The sequence below is a fragment of the Charadrius vociferus genome, unplaced genomic scaffold, assembly GCF_000708025.1.
Source record: "Charadrius vociferus isolate BGI_N301 unplaced genomic scaffold, ASM70802v2 scaffold56, whole genome shotgun sequence".
NCBI lineage: Eukaryota > Metazoa > Chordata > Aves > Charadriiformes > Charadriidae > Charadrius > Charadrius vociferus.
The window spans coordinates 4,242,651-4,260,708 of NW_009649057.1; the positions used below are offsets into that span (position 1 = coordinate 4,242,651).

The window sequence follows — 18,058 nt, forward strand, 5'->3', positions numbered from 1 at the left end:
TCTGCATGCTGCCTCAGTTTTCGGGGTGTGTTGGGATAGCTGTGCATTTAGCAGCTTGGAGCGATCCCAGCTCTCCCCGGTGTTAACCCCGGAGGTACGGTACGGCTTCTCGCTCTGAGCTCCAGCCTGGTGGTAGAAGAGGGGGAGAGTTGAGGAGGCTGGAAACATAAAGTGGAAATGTAACCGAAATGCCCTTTTCTGGGACAAGACTTTCCAAGAACTGTTAATAATACATCTACAAACCCGCTTACCTGAGTGGAAAAGCCCAACCAGAAAGGTTTGGTCCAGTAGGTGATGGGGGGGTGGTGGTGTCTGTTCCCAGCGGGGCCCAGAATCAGCACTTCCCATCATGGCAGCATCAAGTCACAGTGGTGGGAACCACTGGAAATAACAGCCTGGTCCCAGTGGACGTGTTTAGCTCCCTCCTTGGACAGCACAGCTTGGCTTGTGCTTCACTGTTGTCCCGCAGTCTCCCTCCCACCCCACAGCCGTGCCTGGAGCGGGTTCTGACGGCGTGGGAGAGGTGCCCTCACTGGGGATGGCAGCGGGTGCGGACAACGCTGGGCTTGGAGCAGCCACCTAACACCGTCTCTGCGATGTGCCCCGTCACCGGAGACAGCCTCTCGGAGGCGGGAGACCCTTGGGAAATAGTGTGCGAAACAGTCTCCCTTCGTATCCCTAAGCCCTTAACGTGGAGTGACTCAGCCTTTGCTTCATCCTGGTGATGAGCTTATCTCTCGCTTTGGCTCCCGAACCCTTTCTCCCAGCTCCTCCTGCCTGCCTCCCTCCTCGCTTCCCAGCCTCAGCAAACCGAGCCCCCTGCCTGCCGGCACTCGCTCCATTCCTCTGCTATTCCCTAAATCTGCATTTTGTCAATAATGCTCCGATAGCGGTTATTTCTCTGGCCCCTGCTGCTGCCGCGCTTTTCCCGGCAGCCCGAGTTTCTATTGCGATTTCCGCAGGGGTTTATTCAGGAAGGCGTAGGTATTAGTTGATTAAGAAATGCAATTAAGCCCTCAGCAACCCAACTTTCTGGGATTGCCAGCAGCGACGTATTTTTAAGTAGTGCTTCGTTTTTTTTTTCACGCAGCTTGGGTTTTGCGGGAAGGTCTTTCAGACCTTTATTGCCGGAGGCTGTATTCATCGCTTTCTGCTTTTTGAAGGCGAGCTTTGCCTGGTACATGTGCAAACAAAGCAGCTTGAGCGGTTTATAGGGAGAGGGAGTATCTCTTACTCCATCTGATGATATCGGGATAGGGAGAGCAGCTTCTCGGCTTACCAGCCCGTCGGGATAGCGTTAAAGGGAAATGTAAACGTCTTGATACGGAGCTACCCCTCGTGTTGCTCACTCCGGGGAAGTGCTGGTGCGTACGTTTGTTGTTCAGGGACTCGTCGAGAGGGAGTGTTGCCATTACCGATCTAATTTGACTCTAATCTGTGATTGAATGCACTTTGCTGTGTTTCTGCTACTTGTATCTTCCCCAGGGAATTTGCTGGGGAATTTTTGAAAGGTATGGCCACAGTGTGGTGAAGAAGTTAGAGTAGAAGGGAGACCTTGGATGTCGTTAGACAAAGGGGGAGAAAACAGAGGGACTTTGGAAAAGTTGAGTATTTTTCTGGTTTAAAAAAAAACACAGTGAAATGTTCTGTGAAGTAATTACTCTGTGTCCAGAATGATGTTTTCATGTAAAGAGAAAGTTAAACTGCCCTTGATTTTGAGAGGCAAACGCTCTGCTGGGTGGGTGCGATGCCCAGCTCTCCTCTCCAGCCTGAAGCGTGAAGGTCTCTTTATGGTTCCTTTATAATGCTTCAATCTTAGAATTGTTCCCAGCACTTTGTGCGCTTTAAAGCCAAGGAGGGAGTAGCCCAGGGAATGTCAGTTTTCACAGCACCCCAAACTGGTGGGGGCTGGAAGGGCCCTCTGGAGCTCCCCCATCCCACCCCCCGCCAGAGCAGGGGCACCTCCAGCAGTGGCACAGGACGGCGTCCAGGCGGGTTTGGGATGGCTCCAGAGGGGGAGACTCCCCCACCTCTCTGGGCAGCCTGTGCCACTGCTCTGCCGCCCTCACAGCAGAGAAGGCCCTCCGCAGGTGGAGATGGAACTGCCCATGGTCACGTTTGTGCCCGTTCCCTCTTGTCCTGTCACGGGGCACCACTGGAAACAGACTGTTCCCATCCCCCCGGCACCCTCCCTTTGGGGATTGAGAAGCGTTGAGGAGATCCCCCTCAGTCTCCTCTTCTCCAGACTGAACAGCCCCACATCCCTCAGCCTTTCCTCAGAAGAAAGACTCTCCAGCCCTCGACGAGGATGCTGATAGAGGTGGTTAATGTCTTGCAGTTCGGGTTGTCCCCAGTACGGCCGTCCCTGGCGTGGGGAGCGGGGGGCAGCGGTGCTGTGGGAACCTGCGCCTTGGTGGGACATCCGTGGGGTCACCCCAGCCTCAGCTCGTGGATCCATAAAACACGGGCGTTAATGCTGTTGCCAGCCAGCTGTGATACCGGTATAGAAAAGTAGGAGCTGTTGTGGCATCCGTTACTTAAAGTACAAAACTTTGCAGCGTATTGCCCTTCTGTAGATTTACGTCCCGCTGCTGATTTCTGTCTCGCTGCTGCACCACCACCAAGATAGAAAATGGGTTTTCAATAGCAGCCTCTCTAAGGCTGGGCTGAATTCCCTGCGTGATGCTGTGTACTCTAGAAAGGCAGGTTAATTAGTGACTTGAAGCTGGAAATGACTTTTCCATCCAGGTAAATGGGCATGCTTTTGATTTGACTGCAATGAGGAGTTTTAAATATAAAAGGCGTTCACAAACAGTCTATCAGTGTGAAACACATTTGGGCTTTTCTCATTTGTTTTTATTCCCGCTGTCTGCTTTTCTCCAGAATTGACTTAAAACTTGGGACAAAAGCAAAAAAACAACCTCCCAGAGTTATTCATTTAGAAAATGTCACGCGGCGAGTGAACAAAGGCCGTTTTAAATTGAGAGTCCTCAAGGGAGCTAAACACGGGCTTGCTCGTTTGCTCTGAATTCTCACCTGAACTTCCATATATTGTCGGGCCCCCTGAGCAGGAGAGGATCGAGAAGGCGGATGGGGAGCTGGCTAATAGCTTTGGCGTACCTTGCAAAATCAGCCAGCGTTTTGGGGGGGAAAACCATCTGTCCGGGTGCTGCGGGGTCCTTCAGCCCGTCAGAGGTTTGTGGAAAATGTTAAACATCTGTTATGTTATGTGTTGGCTGTTGTGGGCAGGATGGATGGAAAATCTCTCCTAGCGTTATTAATTAGAGATAATCAAGCACGTGGGTGTGCGGAGGGGTCCCAAGTGCTTTCTGTGCCTTGGCCGGGGGGTGTCCTGCGAAGCTGCCGCCTGCACGGAGCGGTGAGTGCTGCGGGGACCGTGGTGGGGCTGTGGGGGTCCCTGGGCAGCCGCGGCTCTGGTGGGGGCTTTCCCCACCGCAGCCTGTGCCTCTGGTCCTGTCACTTGTTCTCCGTACCCTCTCCCGAGGAGAGAGAGGGAGCGCCCGGAGCGGCCCCTCGCCGTCACGGCTGCATAAAAGAAGGGCAGAGAAACGGAGCTGGGCCATTTCCCCGTCCGGACGGCTGTGGGGAATTGTGCAGTCACTGGTTTGCATGGGGCAGGGGCACGGGCAGAGGGGAGCTGACTGGCACCGCTCCGTCCATGGGGCTGCGGGGGATTTCTCTCGGCGGTGTGTCTGTCCCAGAGATGCGCCTGTAACAGCAGAGCCCTGAAAACTGCCGCAGATCAACTCTTCCTCCGGTTTATGGTTGTTATCCTCCCAGGCCACGTGTGCCGCCCCTCGCGGAGCTGAACCCTCGCGGTCCTCCAGAGCTGGCATGTCCATCTCGTGTTCCCCACTGCCCCCGTGTCCCACCGGAGCCGCCCTCTCTGGCCAAGGGACACAGCTGGACACAGCTGTCCTGCGTTCCAGCTGGCCGTGTGTCCCACCTCTCCCTTCGCTCCCCGTGTTCCTGAGGATCGCAGAACAGGGACAGAAGGGCCCCTTTGGTGCTGCTTCGTCACCCCGTGTCCTGTGACACGTGGGACTGGGGAGGTGCGGTGGGCCTGAGCAGCCTGGCCTTCAACCAAAGAGCTTAACAGCAGCTTTGGACCCTGAGGGTCCATGAACTGCCATAAACTGGAGTGAAACCTGTACCTTGCTTTATTAGTTGATGGTTTCGGTCGCTAACGCTGGGTTTCTGTAGAACAGGCAGGAGAAGGGCAGTATCCGGCAGAGCTGTGGCAGTCCTGTGTGTGGCTGACACCTTAGCTGGACTTCAGCCTGCAGAAGGGTCTCTCAGCCCTTGCCTGGGTCTCCTTTCCTGGGGCCCAGACCCCTCCTGAAATAACGTTACTTGCTCCTCCTGAGGCATTAACCACCTTCCGTGCCAGTGCTTTACCTTCTGGATTAGTCACTTGGGTCCTGGATGTCATTCTGTCATCTTTCTCTCTCTTCTTCCAAGTTGACCTTTGGAAGAGCTAGACTTCCACACCTTCTCACTGTGATCTGCCCTCTCACTCTACTTGAGCCTCTACATTATTGAAAAACAGGAAAAGACGAAACAAACCCAAATCACGGACGTTGCATGTTTTCCACGCTTCACTGGAAGATTCTTGATAGAATCACCCGCTTTGTACAGCGCTCAGACACCATGTAAATGACTGATCCTCCTCAGATCCGAGGGCTGGAGCCCCTCTGCTGGGAGGACAGGCTGGGAGAGTTGGGGGGGTTCAGCCTGGAGAAGAGAAGGCGAAAAAGGGGAGACCTTACTGCGACCTACAGCATCTGAAGGGCACCTACAAGAAAGCTGGAGAGGGACTTTTTACAAGGACTTGTAGTGATAGGACGAGGGGGAATGGCTTCAAACTGGAAGAAGGGAGATTTGGACTAGATGTTAGGAAGAACTTCTTCCCTGTGAGGGTGGTGAGCTCCTGGGGCAGGTTGCCCCGAGAAGCTGTGGCTGCCCCATCCCTGGAGGTGTTCAAGGCCAGGTTGGACGGGGCTTGGAGCAACCTGGGCTGGTGGGAGGTGGCCCTGCCCAGGGCAGGAGGTGGACTGGATGATCTTCAAGGTCCCTTCCAACCTAAACCATTCTGTGATTGTTCCTCTGCAGGTGAATCTGGTCTTGAATGAAGGGAAATCCCTGGGCCTCATGATCCGAGGAGGGGCAGAATATTCCCTGGGCATCTACATCACCGGTGTGGATAAAGGTTCCGAAGCAGAGAGCACTGGCTTGAAGGTAGGAGTGACCCCAGAGTGGGCTGGGGCGGGAGGTAGAGCTTCGCACGCCGTGGCTGCGGGGCCGTGTCAGCACGTAACTGCTGCCGTTCCTACCCCCTGTCCCGGCCAAGCGCGGCGCTCGGTGGAGAGGTGAGTGGTGCGTTCCTGGGGACGGCTTTTCAGGGCAGGTTCTTTGGACGTGTTGTATACCGAGCCTGGAGGGAGCAAGGTGGTTGTGCAGAGAGAAATACAACCTTACAACTTCTGGAGCAGGTTCTATTTGCCTTCTACCTGATTTCTCCCACTTGATATAGCTCGGGGACGTTTTTGGTGTACGTATCTGAGAGGGCAAGTGAAGAAAGTCACTCTCGCCTCCCTGTGCTGGCAGGGAAGAGTTTTCCATTAAAGCTTCTGGTCCTGTGCCCTCTTCCTGCGTCTGGTATCCCAACCCGTTATGTTTGGAGCTAGTGTTTTACACAAGATGCTCGCAGCCTGCCCGCAGGGAGTGCGTGTAGCTGCCGGGGGGAGAGGAGGTCGGGCTCGCTGCAGTGGGTGCAGGCGCGTGCTACGTTCCTCCTGCAGCGTTTGGCACTCGCGAGGATCGTGTCTTAACAAGCAGAGACAGGATCGCCCCCAGGGCTAGAGCAGAGCTGATCTATCACCAGCCCAACTTGGTGTGACCTCCAGCTACGTCAGGCTGCCTCCATAGTCAAACGGGTTCGTAAAGGATGCTCTGTGGGTTGGCTGGGCCCTTCTGGGGCTGGACTGGTCCAGAGTCACAGTTTTGCTGCGGACCTCTTGTAAAATGAGATCTTCTATCTCTTTCATCCCACCATGTACACATGCACCCACACCACCTCCGAGCTCCTCCGTCCTTCCTGCTGTACTCCAAAAGGTCTCCCCAGAACCTTCTCTTCTCCAGGCTGAACCCCCCCAACTCTCTCAGCCTGTCCTGACAGCAGAGGCGCTCCAGCCTTCTGACCATCTTTGTGGTCCTCCTCTGGCCCCGCTCCAACAGATCTGTGTCCTTCTTATGTTGAGGACTCCAGAGCTGGAGGCAGTACTCCAGGTGGGGTCTCACCAGAGCCGAGTAGAGGGGCAGAATCGCCTCCTTTGACCTACTGGCCACACTTCTGATGCAGCCCAGGATGCGGTTGGCCTTCTGGGCTGTGATCACGCATTGCCGGCTCATGTTGAGCTTCTCATCAATCAGCACCCCCAGGTCCTTCTCCTCAGGGCTGCTCTCCAGCCATTAATGCCAACACATGTTCGTTCATTAGCGCATGGTCGTGGTGAGGGGCAGCAGGGACAGCACTGTGGGACGTGAGGATTTCAAGACAGAGATGATAAGAGTCACAGGACAGTCTGTTTCTACCTAACAGGGCTGGGAGGAGAGGGACTGGCTCGAGCCACCCCGGGCATCACACAGGTGACTTTGCTGAGTCAGGGGACGCGCCATCTGAAGCAAGCCTGATTGTCCCCAGCGCCTGCTGACCCTGTGCTAGAGTGTCAGACTCTGTCTCATAGAACGATAGAATCATCTAGGTTGGAAGGGACGTTTACAATCGAGTCCAACCGTCAACCTAACACTGCCAAACCCACCACTAACCCATGTCCCTCGGCACCACGTCTGCCCGTCTGTTAAATCCCTCCAGGGATGGCGACTCCACCACTGCCCTGGGCAGCCTGTTCCAGTGTTTGACAACCCTTTTGGTGAAGAAATTTCTCCTAATATCCAATCTAAACATCAGAGGCCATTTCCTCTTGTCCTATCGCCTGTTCCTAGTGAGAAGAGAGGGACCCCCTCTCGCTACCCCCTCCTTTTAGGGAGCTGTAGAGAGTGACAAGGTCTCCCCTCAGCCTCCTCTTCTCCAGACTAAGCAATCCCAGTTCCCTCAGTCGTTCCTCATCAGACGTGTCCTCCAGACCCCTCACAGCTCCGTTGCCCTTCTCTGGACACACTCCAGTACCTCAATGTCTTTCTTGTCGTGAGGGGCCCAAAACTGAACACAGCCCTCGAGGTGGGGCCTCACCAGTGCCGAGTACAGGGCAACCATCACTGCCCTGAAGTTCTCATAATCACCAGAAGCCTAAAAAGATTAAAGGCAGGAAAAGAAAAAGAAGTCGCACTGTTTTCCTAAGGTTCTTTTTGTTTGTTCCGTGTTTAGCGCTTCCATGCTGCTCCAAATCCCTCTCTTCGCTGCGCGGGGAAAATTGCTGCTTTTCTCGGTTCAGCGCGCCTGCCGCTGAGCTTGGCACGGCTGATGCCACCCCGCAAACTCGCACAGGCAGGAGGAGCCGCAGCGCCGCGACACACGGCTTTATCCCTCCACCTCCTCATTTCATGCCTGCCGGGAAGGCGAGAAAATAATCACGCGCGGGCTGTAGTCGAAACACATGGAGCGGCGTGTGCTGCTCCTCTCCATCCCCGCCAAGCACGGTCCCCGCGCCGTGGCAATCCTTTGTACGCGGGAGCTTCTGCTTATTGATTCTTTATATCTGCCTCCTTTATATCTGCTGGTCTGTTTTCTAGTAACTGATTTGTGCGTGCCAGCAGGCCGATGCTTTTCTGAATGTCAGGCTTTATGTGATTTCAGATAGGCGCAGACGCTTTCCCGCCCTGATTTGTGTATGCTGCAGGCTATAAATTGAGAACTGCTTGGAGGTTCGGAGATAAAGAAAGACCTTTTATGTTCTGCTGTAAGACGCGGTCGGGTGTAGACTGCATCCCCGCGCTGCTCCAGGTGGTGGTGGAAGGGATGTGATACCACGAGGAGGGAAGAACTGATGGATAAATGTGATTTCCAGATAATTCGCTGCTCTCTAAAATAGAAAAATCGTGGGTTTGTTCAGTGCGGGCTCAACCCAACCTTGCTGGGTCGGTGGGAAGGTTTCTGCTGACTTCCCAAGGAGTGGATACTTCTGTGGGTTTTGCTGCTTTCACTCAATTTGTTATCAGGATTATTTGAGTTGATTCTGCCAGACTTTTCATTTTAGGGAAAACCATGCATCTATGGCACCAAATCAGAATTTTTGAATGTTTTACTAACGTGTTTTTACATTTCCCTTAAGTTATGGTTAAAGGGTGAACAACGGGATATCGAAAGCCGGTCAAAACCAAGGAAGTTTCTCTCTGGCCCAAAAGCTGAACTGGCTTTCTCCGGCTACAGAAATGGAGACTGTGGCTCTGAGAAGTGGGTCCCAGAGGAGGTCTGGCCCTGCTGATGCCCGTTTGAGGACTGCTGCTCTGTTCCCTCCGGCTTCGTGGTGCCAGCAGAAACCAGGCTGGGTCGCTGCAGCCAGTCAAGAATGACATACGCTTGGCCTTGGCCCTCTTTATGTTTATTCATTCGTGAAACTTCTGGCAATGTGGTCTTTGGGCACGTTTTAAAATACGCTGCCTCTGTGTAGGTTCTGAGGCTGAAAAAGTGGAGGTTAGCGGAGGGCTGCGAAGGAGGAACAGGAGCCACTCGTGTTTGCTTTCGGCGTCTGTCCTTCCTACCTCCTTCACGACGTCCGCAGTGATGCCGTATGGGAGCTGAGCGTGTTCTGCTGACGTTTATGGCTCTGCTCATCCCAATTTCTTCCTCGTTCATTTTTTTCTGGTGCTGTATTTTGTCAGGATATTTTTTTTTAAGCCTTTTTTTTTTTTTCTCTCTTTCTCTCCCTCCTTGACCTTTATATCAGCAATAGCAGATTTCAGGGAGCTTTCTTTGAACAAACAACTCAATATTGAGTTCCCAGCACAAAGGCTGGGGTAAAAAGAGGCTACCGCAATCTGTGTATATCCATATACAGGAGAAGGAGAGAAAAAAAGACTGTAAATAGGAAGAAGTGAAGGATTTTACCTCATCAGTGGCAGGCATGGGGCTGCCACTTGAAAACTGCCTTGTATTTTGAAGTCAGCACGTAGACAAAGATACTGAAAAAGAGAAGATATTAAAAGAAAGACCCTCACGGCTGCCTCGGAGTCTGGGGAATAAGCTGTGTAGTGAGAAATTCAATGAGGAGGTGCATGGTTGTGGTACAGAAGGTGTAACCTTTCCGCTGGAGGTGGTGTGGAGTGGTCTTCCCAACCGTGTCACCTTTATGGGGACAGATGGTGCTTAAATTACTCCTCTTCTTGGAGGCTACCAGAAACCTCCCCGCAGCAGTGCCGGAACCACTGCCTGCCCCAAGAGACAACCTTCTCTCCTTGGATGCTTTCGTTTCCGCTCTGTGTTTGTTCCTCGTGTTGGTACTGCAAGGTGTTTGGGGAAAAGAACGTGTTTTCAGACAGCACTTGGCACCCGCCGTTCCCTCGCCTTGCTCCCAAATCTGTCTCTCATCCTTCCAACGGGCTGTGTCGGCCTCGTTGGACGCGGACCATCTGCCCCGACCTGTTTCCCTCCCGGGGAAGCTGAGTATCTCCTTGTTTTGCTTTGAGTCTCAATTTGACCATTTCCAAATCGATTCATACTTTTTCCTGCCGGTGTTTTTAATTTCCTAAGGTCTGCTTTTGGTAATTATTTGTGCTAGAGAGAGACTCCTTCTACTTTAGTGGTATCCACGAGTGTAATTTAACCTCTCCTAGCACATTAGCGGCATTAAATAAGACTAGTGCTAGTGCCAAACCATTTGGCATCCTATTAGCCCTGTTATTCCCAGCTCAATTTGGTGTCATTTAACATTAGCTCATGTTTAAAATCTCTCACCTATTTTTCTGTCTGTGTGACTGAATTTCACCCAGAGCTGATTCTGATTATTTTTAAGAGACTTTAGGTGCTTAGAAGCCTTGTCTTAAGCCCTTTGAGTTTCTCTTGACTGCACCTCCCTTTGCCATGTTATCCTCTCTGTCTCCAGAAAGAGAGGGCGCTGAGCCCCCCGTCAAGGTGTGTTATTTCTGAACTCCGCTTCTTGGCTGCGGTCTGTCGCCTTTTGCATGCCATGTTCAGCCCCTGCACTTCAGGGTAGGTTTTTCCCTCGGAAATGAGAATAATCCCATTTTCAGAAGTGGTCAGGCACTGAGCGGATCCTGTTGTGTCCACCCACCATTAGCTGAGCACAACTGAAAACCTGTTCCTGAAATACCCAGGGCAATAATTTTTTTCGGTGTTTTATTATACTGTTTTGTGTCTTATTATTACTTCTTTTATTCTGTGCTGGTTTGGAGCTGTGCATGCAGCAAATAATTTGCCAGGGCCAACGTTTGTTTTAATAGGTGGTTCTTTTGCATCTCTGCAGTCTTTTGTTACCTTCCCAGTTGTCCTTGACTTCAGGGGAAAAAAATATAATTATTATCTATGTTAATTAGCAAAAAAATCCTTTCTAGCTCTAATAGGAGTCTATCATCAAGATAGGCTGATTTCTAGGCGTTTGGGCTGTCCAACGATTCCCTTATCTGCCCTTCACCGGCAATTATTTTTGCAAGGTCTTTTTTCCCCCCCCTCTGCACGAGGTGATCAAACTTATCCAAGTATTTTGTGGCTGGTTGTTCTCACCCAGCGTTAATATTCTGGCAGCAGCGGGTAGAGGTGGACTTGTACTGGGCACTATACTAATGGAACACAAGAGACCAGACACCCGTGAAGGACTTTGAATAAATGTTGAGGCAGCGATGAAGGACAGACATGGACAGATGAAGTAGTTTGTCCAGGGCCCCTCTGGTCTCCCTGGTACGGTGGGGGCCTGCCGGGTTCCTTTTGGTCCGCCCTTGAAAGGAGAAACTAAAGAAAGGTTATTAAATCTGTATAACTGTCTTGAACAACAACAAAAAAAAAATCATGAAAGTTTAATCCCTGATAGGGAAAACTATTAAAGATTCATAATTGCAATAAAACTATCTAATCGAATTTGGATTCTCCTTGTTTCGGTGCTGCAGTGAGCTCAGCGCTCCTTATTTTAGCAGCAAAATCCACTCCAGTGCGTTGCCCAGTGAATTAGAAAGACCTGAGAGATGATGCTCATTACCCCGGGACGTGCGTTTCTCCTGGCAGTTCAGGCACTTGCGTAATTTCCCCTCCCTGTTATGTTGGCGCTCAGCGATTTTTTCAATTGTTGGTTCAAAGCTGACAGAGCTCGAGGGGAACCTGAGGTATTTGTGGAGTCTGATGGTTGGGATCGTGGTTGTTTGTGCCGTTTGCCTTCCCCTGGGCTCCTTCCCTCCCTGGTTCTTGGTCTCTGGGGGTCAGCTGAGATGGAGCCGGTGGCCTCTGGCTCTCTCGCTGCAGCTGCTTCACAGGGCTGAGGTTGGCTCCAGGCTCTCCTAGCTTTCAAACCAGGCAAGTTTCACATCCCTGGCACAAGATTTTGGCAACCGAGCTGTTCTCCACAGTCTGCTTGACTAGGTGTGAGCGTCCCACCCTGCCACAGCTCTGCTCTCTGCTCTCTCCCCTCCAGCCACCGGTGCCAAGGGCCACCGTCCCCTGCTCATCACCCGCCGAGTCCGACCCCTGCCCGGTGCTGTCGCTCGTCCTCCCGCGGGGAAAGCCAAGGGAGGGGAAGGGCAGCCGAGAATGGGCAGCTCTGTTGGCAGGACCTGCTGCTCTGAGCATCTTACTGGAGCCAAAGCAGGAGATGGTGCAGCAGGACCCGGCCTGGGCCAACCCCGGGGCCCCGCAGCGGCTGTTGCGATCTGTCTGTCTCGTGCTCCCTCTTCCCTTCGAGCTGCGGGCTTTCGTCAGCCCAGCTTGAAGGAATCGGCTCACTCCTTGGCTGGCCGTAGGGCTTTGGGTTTCTCTATTGCCTTCACCATCTCTTTTGCCTCATCAGCTCTGCCACTGCCCTGTTAACAGCGGTTATGAAGACAGAAAGCGGAGGACATTGGCTGACCCATGTGAGGACCAAACTCAGGGGCCCTGACTGTGGTGTTGGGGGAGACTGGGCTGTCCTGTGCTGCCACAGCCCTCGCTGTCCACCAGCCCTGCTGTTTGTCACAGAGGAAGAAACTGCCCCCCAAAAAATGAGGCAAATCTGCTCGAGGCCACTGGACAGGGCTGGATGTGGAATCGAGCTCTGCTGCCTCCGAGCTGCGTCTGGTGCTTTTTCTCCAGGTCCTTTTCTCCTATTGATGCCACTCGGAGTGTCCTTCCAGCCTCGCTGAGCGTCCTCTGTCCTTTCATCAGAGGGAAGGGCAAACAGGAGCCCTTCTCTGGCTTCTCATTACTGCCAGCATTGTTTTGTATAGCTCCATCAAGCTCCCTACATCTTATATCCTCTCTAAATTTAACAGGCCTAATCTTTTCGATCTCTCCTTTCACAGGCACCTTCATCTGCCACTAATCATTTCTGTTTCCCTTCTCTAGAACTTTTTTCTCTACGTCTCCTTGCTGGGCAGGCAGAGATGTACCCAGGGAATGCACTCACAGCAAGGCCATGCATTCACTGGGATATTGCCATTACACAAGTTTGAGCTATTCTTGATATGTCTCTTACCACGGTTTCCCATCACGTGTGTTTGTTGCAGGCTTCCCTGATCGTTCACAAATCACAGCTGCACCCACCATGAGCAAAACGGTCTGTGAGCTATTGGTTATAGCCTTTTGTCTGTGTCCTCTGGCATTCAAGAGGCATCAGTCACATCTCAGCCAGTTGCGAAGTCCTGCCTGGTTCTTCAAAGCACCTTTACCAGCCCCTTCTGACACCTCTAGTCTGAACTAACCCAAATTGAGTGTTACTGGTAGATCTGTACTCCCTCCTGGGCGCTCTCTCACCCTGCTGCTGCAGGCATCTTAGGATTCTCTTCCCCACCTTTTGGATGTTCGGTGACCCTCAGGTTCTCCCTTTCCTTTGCATCTCTTTATTGCTTCTCAGGGAGATCCTGTGCCATCTCTCCCTCTGCATGCATTTTTGCAAGACCAGAGGAGCACAAAGGTTTCCATATACGACCCTCCGTGGCCCTGCAGCGGCCAGGGAGGAAAGCTGCCGTGCCTCCTTGGCACGTGGAAACTCTGCCTCTGTGATCCTTTAAATAGCCTGAGCAATACCTATTTGCACCAGTGCCGTGCAGTGGGTTTGGGGGATTTCTGTGAGTTTGTCAGATCCATTCGCTGAGCCGGATCGGTACTGGGGGAGAAGCGAAGGGAGGGATGCTTGTGAGCGCTGGGCTGCAGGGGGAGAGCCAGACCCTCCCTCTTGGGAACAGCCTTGCCGTGATCAGTTAACGCTTTGACAGTCTTCACCTGCATGAAGGGGAGTCCCCAGTGCTCTGCAGCCTCTCCATGTGGATCACGAGCCCAAGAGTTTCTCCAGGCTCCTGCATCCTGGCTCGGTTTTGCGCTTGGGTGAGCAGAGCCAGGGCCCCCGTAAAAGGCACCTGGAATTTCATTTAAGATCCCTTTAAAAGAAAAAATAAATGTAATAACAATTAAACTGCTGCAGCCTCCCCTTGAGGGCTACTGGGAGGAGCGTCGTTCAAGGTAATAGTGTTCTTCTTTACAATCGAGCCAACTTTGCTGTACAGTGGTTTGGGCGGGAGGTGCCCTGGTGCCACGGGAATATAGAAAACCCGGCAGAAATGGGATGCTGAGACCACAGCCCTGCAGAGTACAAGAGGGGACCGTGGCCTCTGCTTTGATGGTAGCGCCCAGGCTAAAACCCTCTGTCTGAAATGGTCGGTCATGGTCCCGTTGAGGCTCTGGTTCATGTTCCCAGTTGCACCCTGCACCCTTGGCTGATTACACTGCAGCTGGGACAGCCTCCAGCCGCTGGGTAACTGTCCCTCAGTGTGGCTGCTTGGCAGGGTCAGATCCTGCTCACAAAACACCCTCACCCCAGCAGCACTCTCGGGACTGGGATTTGCATTGGTTTCAGGCAGCCTGAGGTGGGTCGGTGGCTCTCGAGATGAGCACAGAGCCAGGGTCCTGCAGCCCCTGTCACCTCTGACAGAGCTCTGCTCAGTTCTGTTCGCTTCTGCCACCCAGGGACTCTCCACCAGCTCGCTCTTCTCCTCCTCTCTACTTGATTGCTCATAAAGATCACGTCTCGGGTGGTGTGAACGGTGTCCATCACACCACAGACCTCAAGACTGCCAAGGGTTGTGAGCAGAGGTCTCTTCTGACCCAAGCAGCAGGATTTCTCTCTGTCTTCTCTTCCTCGTTCTTGTGCTCTCTCTCTGCTGAGGACGTCCTCGTGGGGATGCCTGGAGAAGCCCTGGTCAGGTTTCACCAGCGCTGTACCTGACACCGTGGCATGGCCACTCTGCCCTCGGCTCCCACCAACCCATCACGGGGTGCACTAGTGGATGGGAAACATTGTCCCAGGAAGATGAACTGAGAGCAGTGGATGCCTCGATGGGGGCCCTGGTAGCCTTGAAGACTGGATGGTTGTTGGATCAACCATCTGGATGCCGCAGGCGGAGCAGCACGGGGTTGGCAGAAATCGAGTGGGAGTGTGCGCGCAAGCGTGCGAGTTGCCCGTATGTGTGTCGGTCCTCCTGCCGCAGCCCCTGGCCTCCTCCCGCCTCAGCTGGCAGTGCTGTGCCTGGAAAGTAGCTGATGCCAGCTCTGGCCCTGTGATCTTGCGATCTTCGGCACGGCTGTAACATAAAACAGAGGCCGTGTCCAAGGGCAGGAGCCGTACTGCAGTTTCTGGATCATCTGCTGCCTCCTCGGACCAGCAACTGGTTTCCCTTCCCCGCTGGAGCAGTGGATGGATCTCTCGTGCTTTCTGCTGAGCTGAGCTTTGCTGGTGGTGCTCCCAGTGTCCACTTTCAGCCCAGCAAAGTTCTGGGTAGCACTGGGGGAAACTTGGGTGACAGCAGAGTCGCAGCCCACCACATAGCCTTGGCAGTGGTTAATCATGGCTTCTCACCGGGGTAAGAGTCTGGAGAATTAATCCCAGTCCTCTGAGGCTTCCTTAACCCTGTGACAGGCTGAGATGGACTGAACTGAAAGGCTCATATTGACTCTCAGAGTGACGATCTTAGACTTAGAAATTGTCCCCCCTCCCTCTTTTCTCCTCTTCTTCCACCAAGATGGAGCCGAGTTATTTAAAGGAGTGTCTCATTCTGCCTGCGTTGCAGCATGAAGAAATTAAGACTGTGTTTTGACAGAGCTGAACAGAAGCCTATGGTTAAGCAAAGATATGAAAGAGCAGTTTCAAAGAGGCGGCTTATCAGCGACAGGGTGAATTGTGATACGGGAGCGAGGAGGAGTGGCACGGAATGCCCTGGAAGCAAAGAGAAAGAGGACCTGGAACGAAGGGGGAAATGCCGGATGAGTGCTGTGTCTTGAACGTGACCAGGCTGTCAGGGAAGCCATAAAATGAAAGCTCTCAAGAGCAGCTGGGTAGGAAATGGGAGGAGAGGAGAGATGAAATCCAGCTGTCCCAGATCCCACGGTTTACACAGAGTTGGAGACTGTGGTGAGACACTCAAGTTGAACCCTCCCTGCTGCTCACAGAGATCCAGAGGTTTGAGGCTTCCACCGATGGTTCCTGGCCTCCCAGATCAGCAGGAGGGATTAGGGCTGGAAGTCGTGATACTCTCTGGGGGTCGTTTCTAACCAAGTTGGTCTGCACATCTCCTTAATGGAGGGGACTGGGCAGATTGGCCTGACTTGGGATCCCAAACAGGCTCCTCCAGGCTTTGCGGCCTGATCCTTTATTGGCCGTCAGCGTGAGTGCTTGGTCTCCAGCCACCAGCGTTTGGCCCCCTCTCGCTCGTCTTTCTTGATGCCTCCAGTCGCTGTGGTCCTGGTTTGGTGGGTAGACTGAGTAGGTCTTTTCCTGGTGGGAGAAGGTGGCATATTCCTAACAGGAAAACCCCTATGGTCTGCCAGGCTCACCCCATCTTGACCCTGCAGGTAGGAGACCAGATCCTGGAGGTGAACGGCAGGAGCTTCCTCAGCATCCCCCACGACGAGGCGGTGAAGCTGCTCAAGTCTTCCCGCCACCTCATCATGACGGTGAAGGACATCGGGAGGCTGCCCCACGCCCGCACCACCGTGGACGAGACCAGGTGGATCGCGAGCTCTCAGATCGGAGAGACCCTCGTCAACTCAGCAGGGTATGTGCTTGGTATACCTCGTGCAAGCTTGTTGTGTAGGTCAACTCAGAGCTCCTGTATGGCACACGCGGTCACCCAGGGCCGGGGGGGTGTGGAGCCCCAGCACGTGAAATGGTGGCAGCCTGAGGCACTGCGATGTGCGTAACCCGTCGGTGGGAGCACACCCGGTACTTGGGTATGTGGCCCCCATGTCTGGTGCTTAGAAGACAGCATCTCTGGCCTGCGAGGTGGATCAGGTGTGGACAATGTGCTGCTGCCCCTTCCCTCTTCTCTCAGGGCAGGAGCTTTTAGTTTACAGGCACAGAGAGGAGAGTACGTAACGGGTCTTGTGCCAGACCTCGGGTGATGAACGATGGGCACGTGGCGCTCGGTGCTAACTGATCTTCTCCCTCCTTGCAGGGCAGTGGGCAACCATGCTGCGGAGGCGACAGCCAGGGTAAGAGATACCAGGCCTTCCTCACGCCTTGGGGAAAAATCACCACTATTGGCTCTTATTTTCCATGGGAGGAGGGCTTTGCGCTCCTGATTATAAAAGGGATGCTGGTTTTATGAGGACCGGTGGGTTTTAATGGGCTGTAGCCTTTCTCCTCCCCACCTCATGTTGTCACTGCGTTTCTACAAGCAGTGACATACTGGGTGCCCCCTCTCCTGTGGGTCAGTTCTGCAGCACATCTGGTACCTCCGCAGCCTGGCAATGGTCACATTAATGGGCAAGGAGCAATGATGACATGCGGGCAAGGACTGAGGGGGATGCCTTCCACCCTGCGGAGGTGACCCGTGATGCCTTCCACGCGGTGGCTGTCTCGGGGCCTTGACAGCTCCTGGGACCTTTCCTGTCCCAAAGCGGAGCTGAGCCAGCCCTCTCAGCGCAGCAGCCGGTGGCAGGGACTTACCCAGCGCTGTGACTGTAGCTCTGTGCCAGCGTGTCTTCTCCTAACACCTCTTGGAAAGTGCGTTTCTTTTAAATGGAAATGAAGCCGCCGGGAGGTGTCACAGGTGCCTCTCACTGATAACGGCTTTGTGCTGTTCGCTGGCAAAACACGCTCCCCAGCCTCAACTCCTCTCCGTGTCTCCAGGATAGTCAGGGTCTTGGCTGGCTCCATATCCTTACGCTGACTGTGCCAACACTGCCTGGGAGGGGAACAGCAAGGACCTCCTCTTAGAAATCCCTCTCAAAGGAAAAAAAACCTTCCATCTGCAGCCAGACGTGTCTCTCCCTGGGACTCCTTTGCTTGCCAGCGGCTCTTTCTTCCCCAGGATCCGCTTCGAGTTTGCAACGAGGGCAAAAGTGCCTTTTACACGAGATGGGAAGCTTGCCTCTCGTGGCCCCGGTTCCCCCAGCTCTGCCAGGAGGCAGCACGGGCTGACAGTAAATCGGTAGCTGGCCAAGGGGCAGCGCCCGCGCTTGCTGAGCAGAGCCGGGACGCTGTTTTGTGTGTTCAACTGGTGCTGCGTAATCTCCTGGCTCTGGAGTCACCCAGACAAGTAGTGACGCTAAGTGAGCGGCCGTGCCGGTGAATCCTTGGGGGTAACTGCCTCCAGTCATTCTCAGCATCGCCCTTCCAGTCCCGCTTTCCAGCTTTGCCACCGGTAGTTGGGTGAGAGCAGCGGTCTGAAACGCCATCAGCTTGGGCTGGTGGGCAGAGCCCGGGGCTGGGGGACAGTTTGTGATCCTGCCTGTGCTGTCTCAGCAGGGAGCGAGCTGCCCTCCTTTCAGCAGCCCATTCCTCAGCATCCCAGAGCAAAGCCAATCTCCTCTCTTCTTCTGCAGCCTGTGTTTTACCGGGGCCTGGCCGGCTCGCAGGTAACGCTGAGCAGCATGGTGAACCAGACG

At 53.6% G+C, this 18,058-nt stretch overlaps 1 protein-coding gene across 1 annotated transcript in view; it reads left to right on the forward strand.

The window, feature by feature from the left end:
- The window catches only part of DFNB31 (deafness, autosomal recessive 31), a 90,084-nt gene that overhangs the window by 56,768 nt on the left and 15,258 nt on the right, over positions 1–18,058 (forward strand). The window contains 4 exon segments of the mRNA XM_009888092.1: positions 5,134–5,259; positions 16,022–16,224; positions 16,624–16,660; positions 17,996–18,058. Coding sequence (XP_009886394.1) covers positions 5,134–5,259; positions 16,022–16,224; positions 16,624–16,660; positions 17,996–18,058 — 429 coding nt within the window.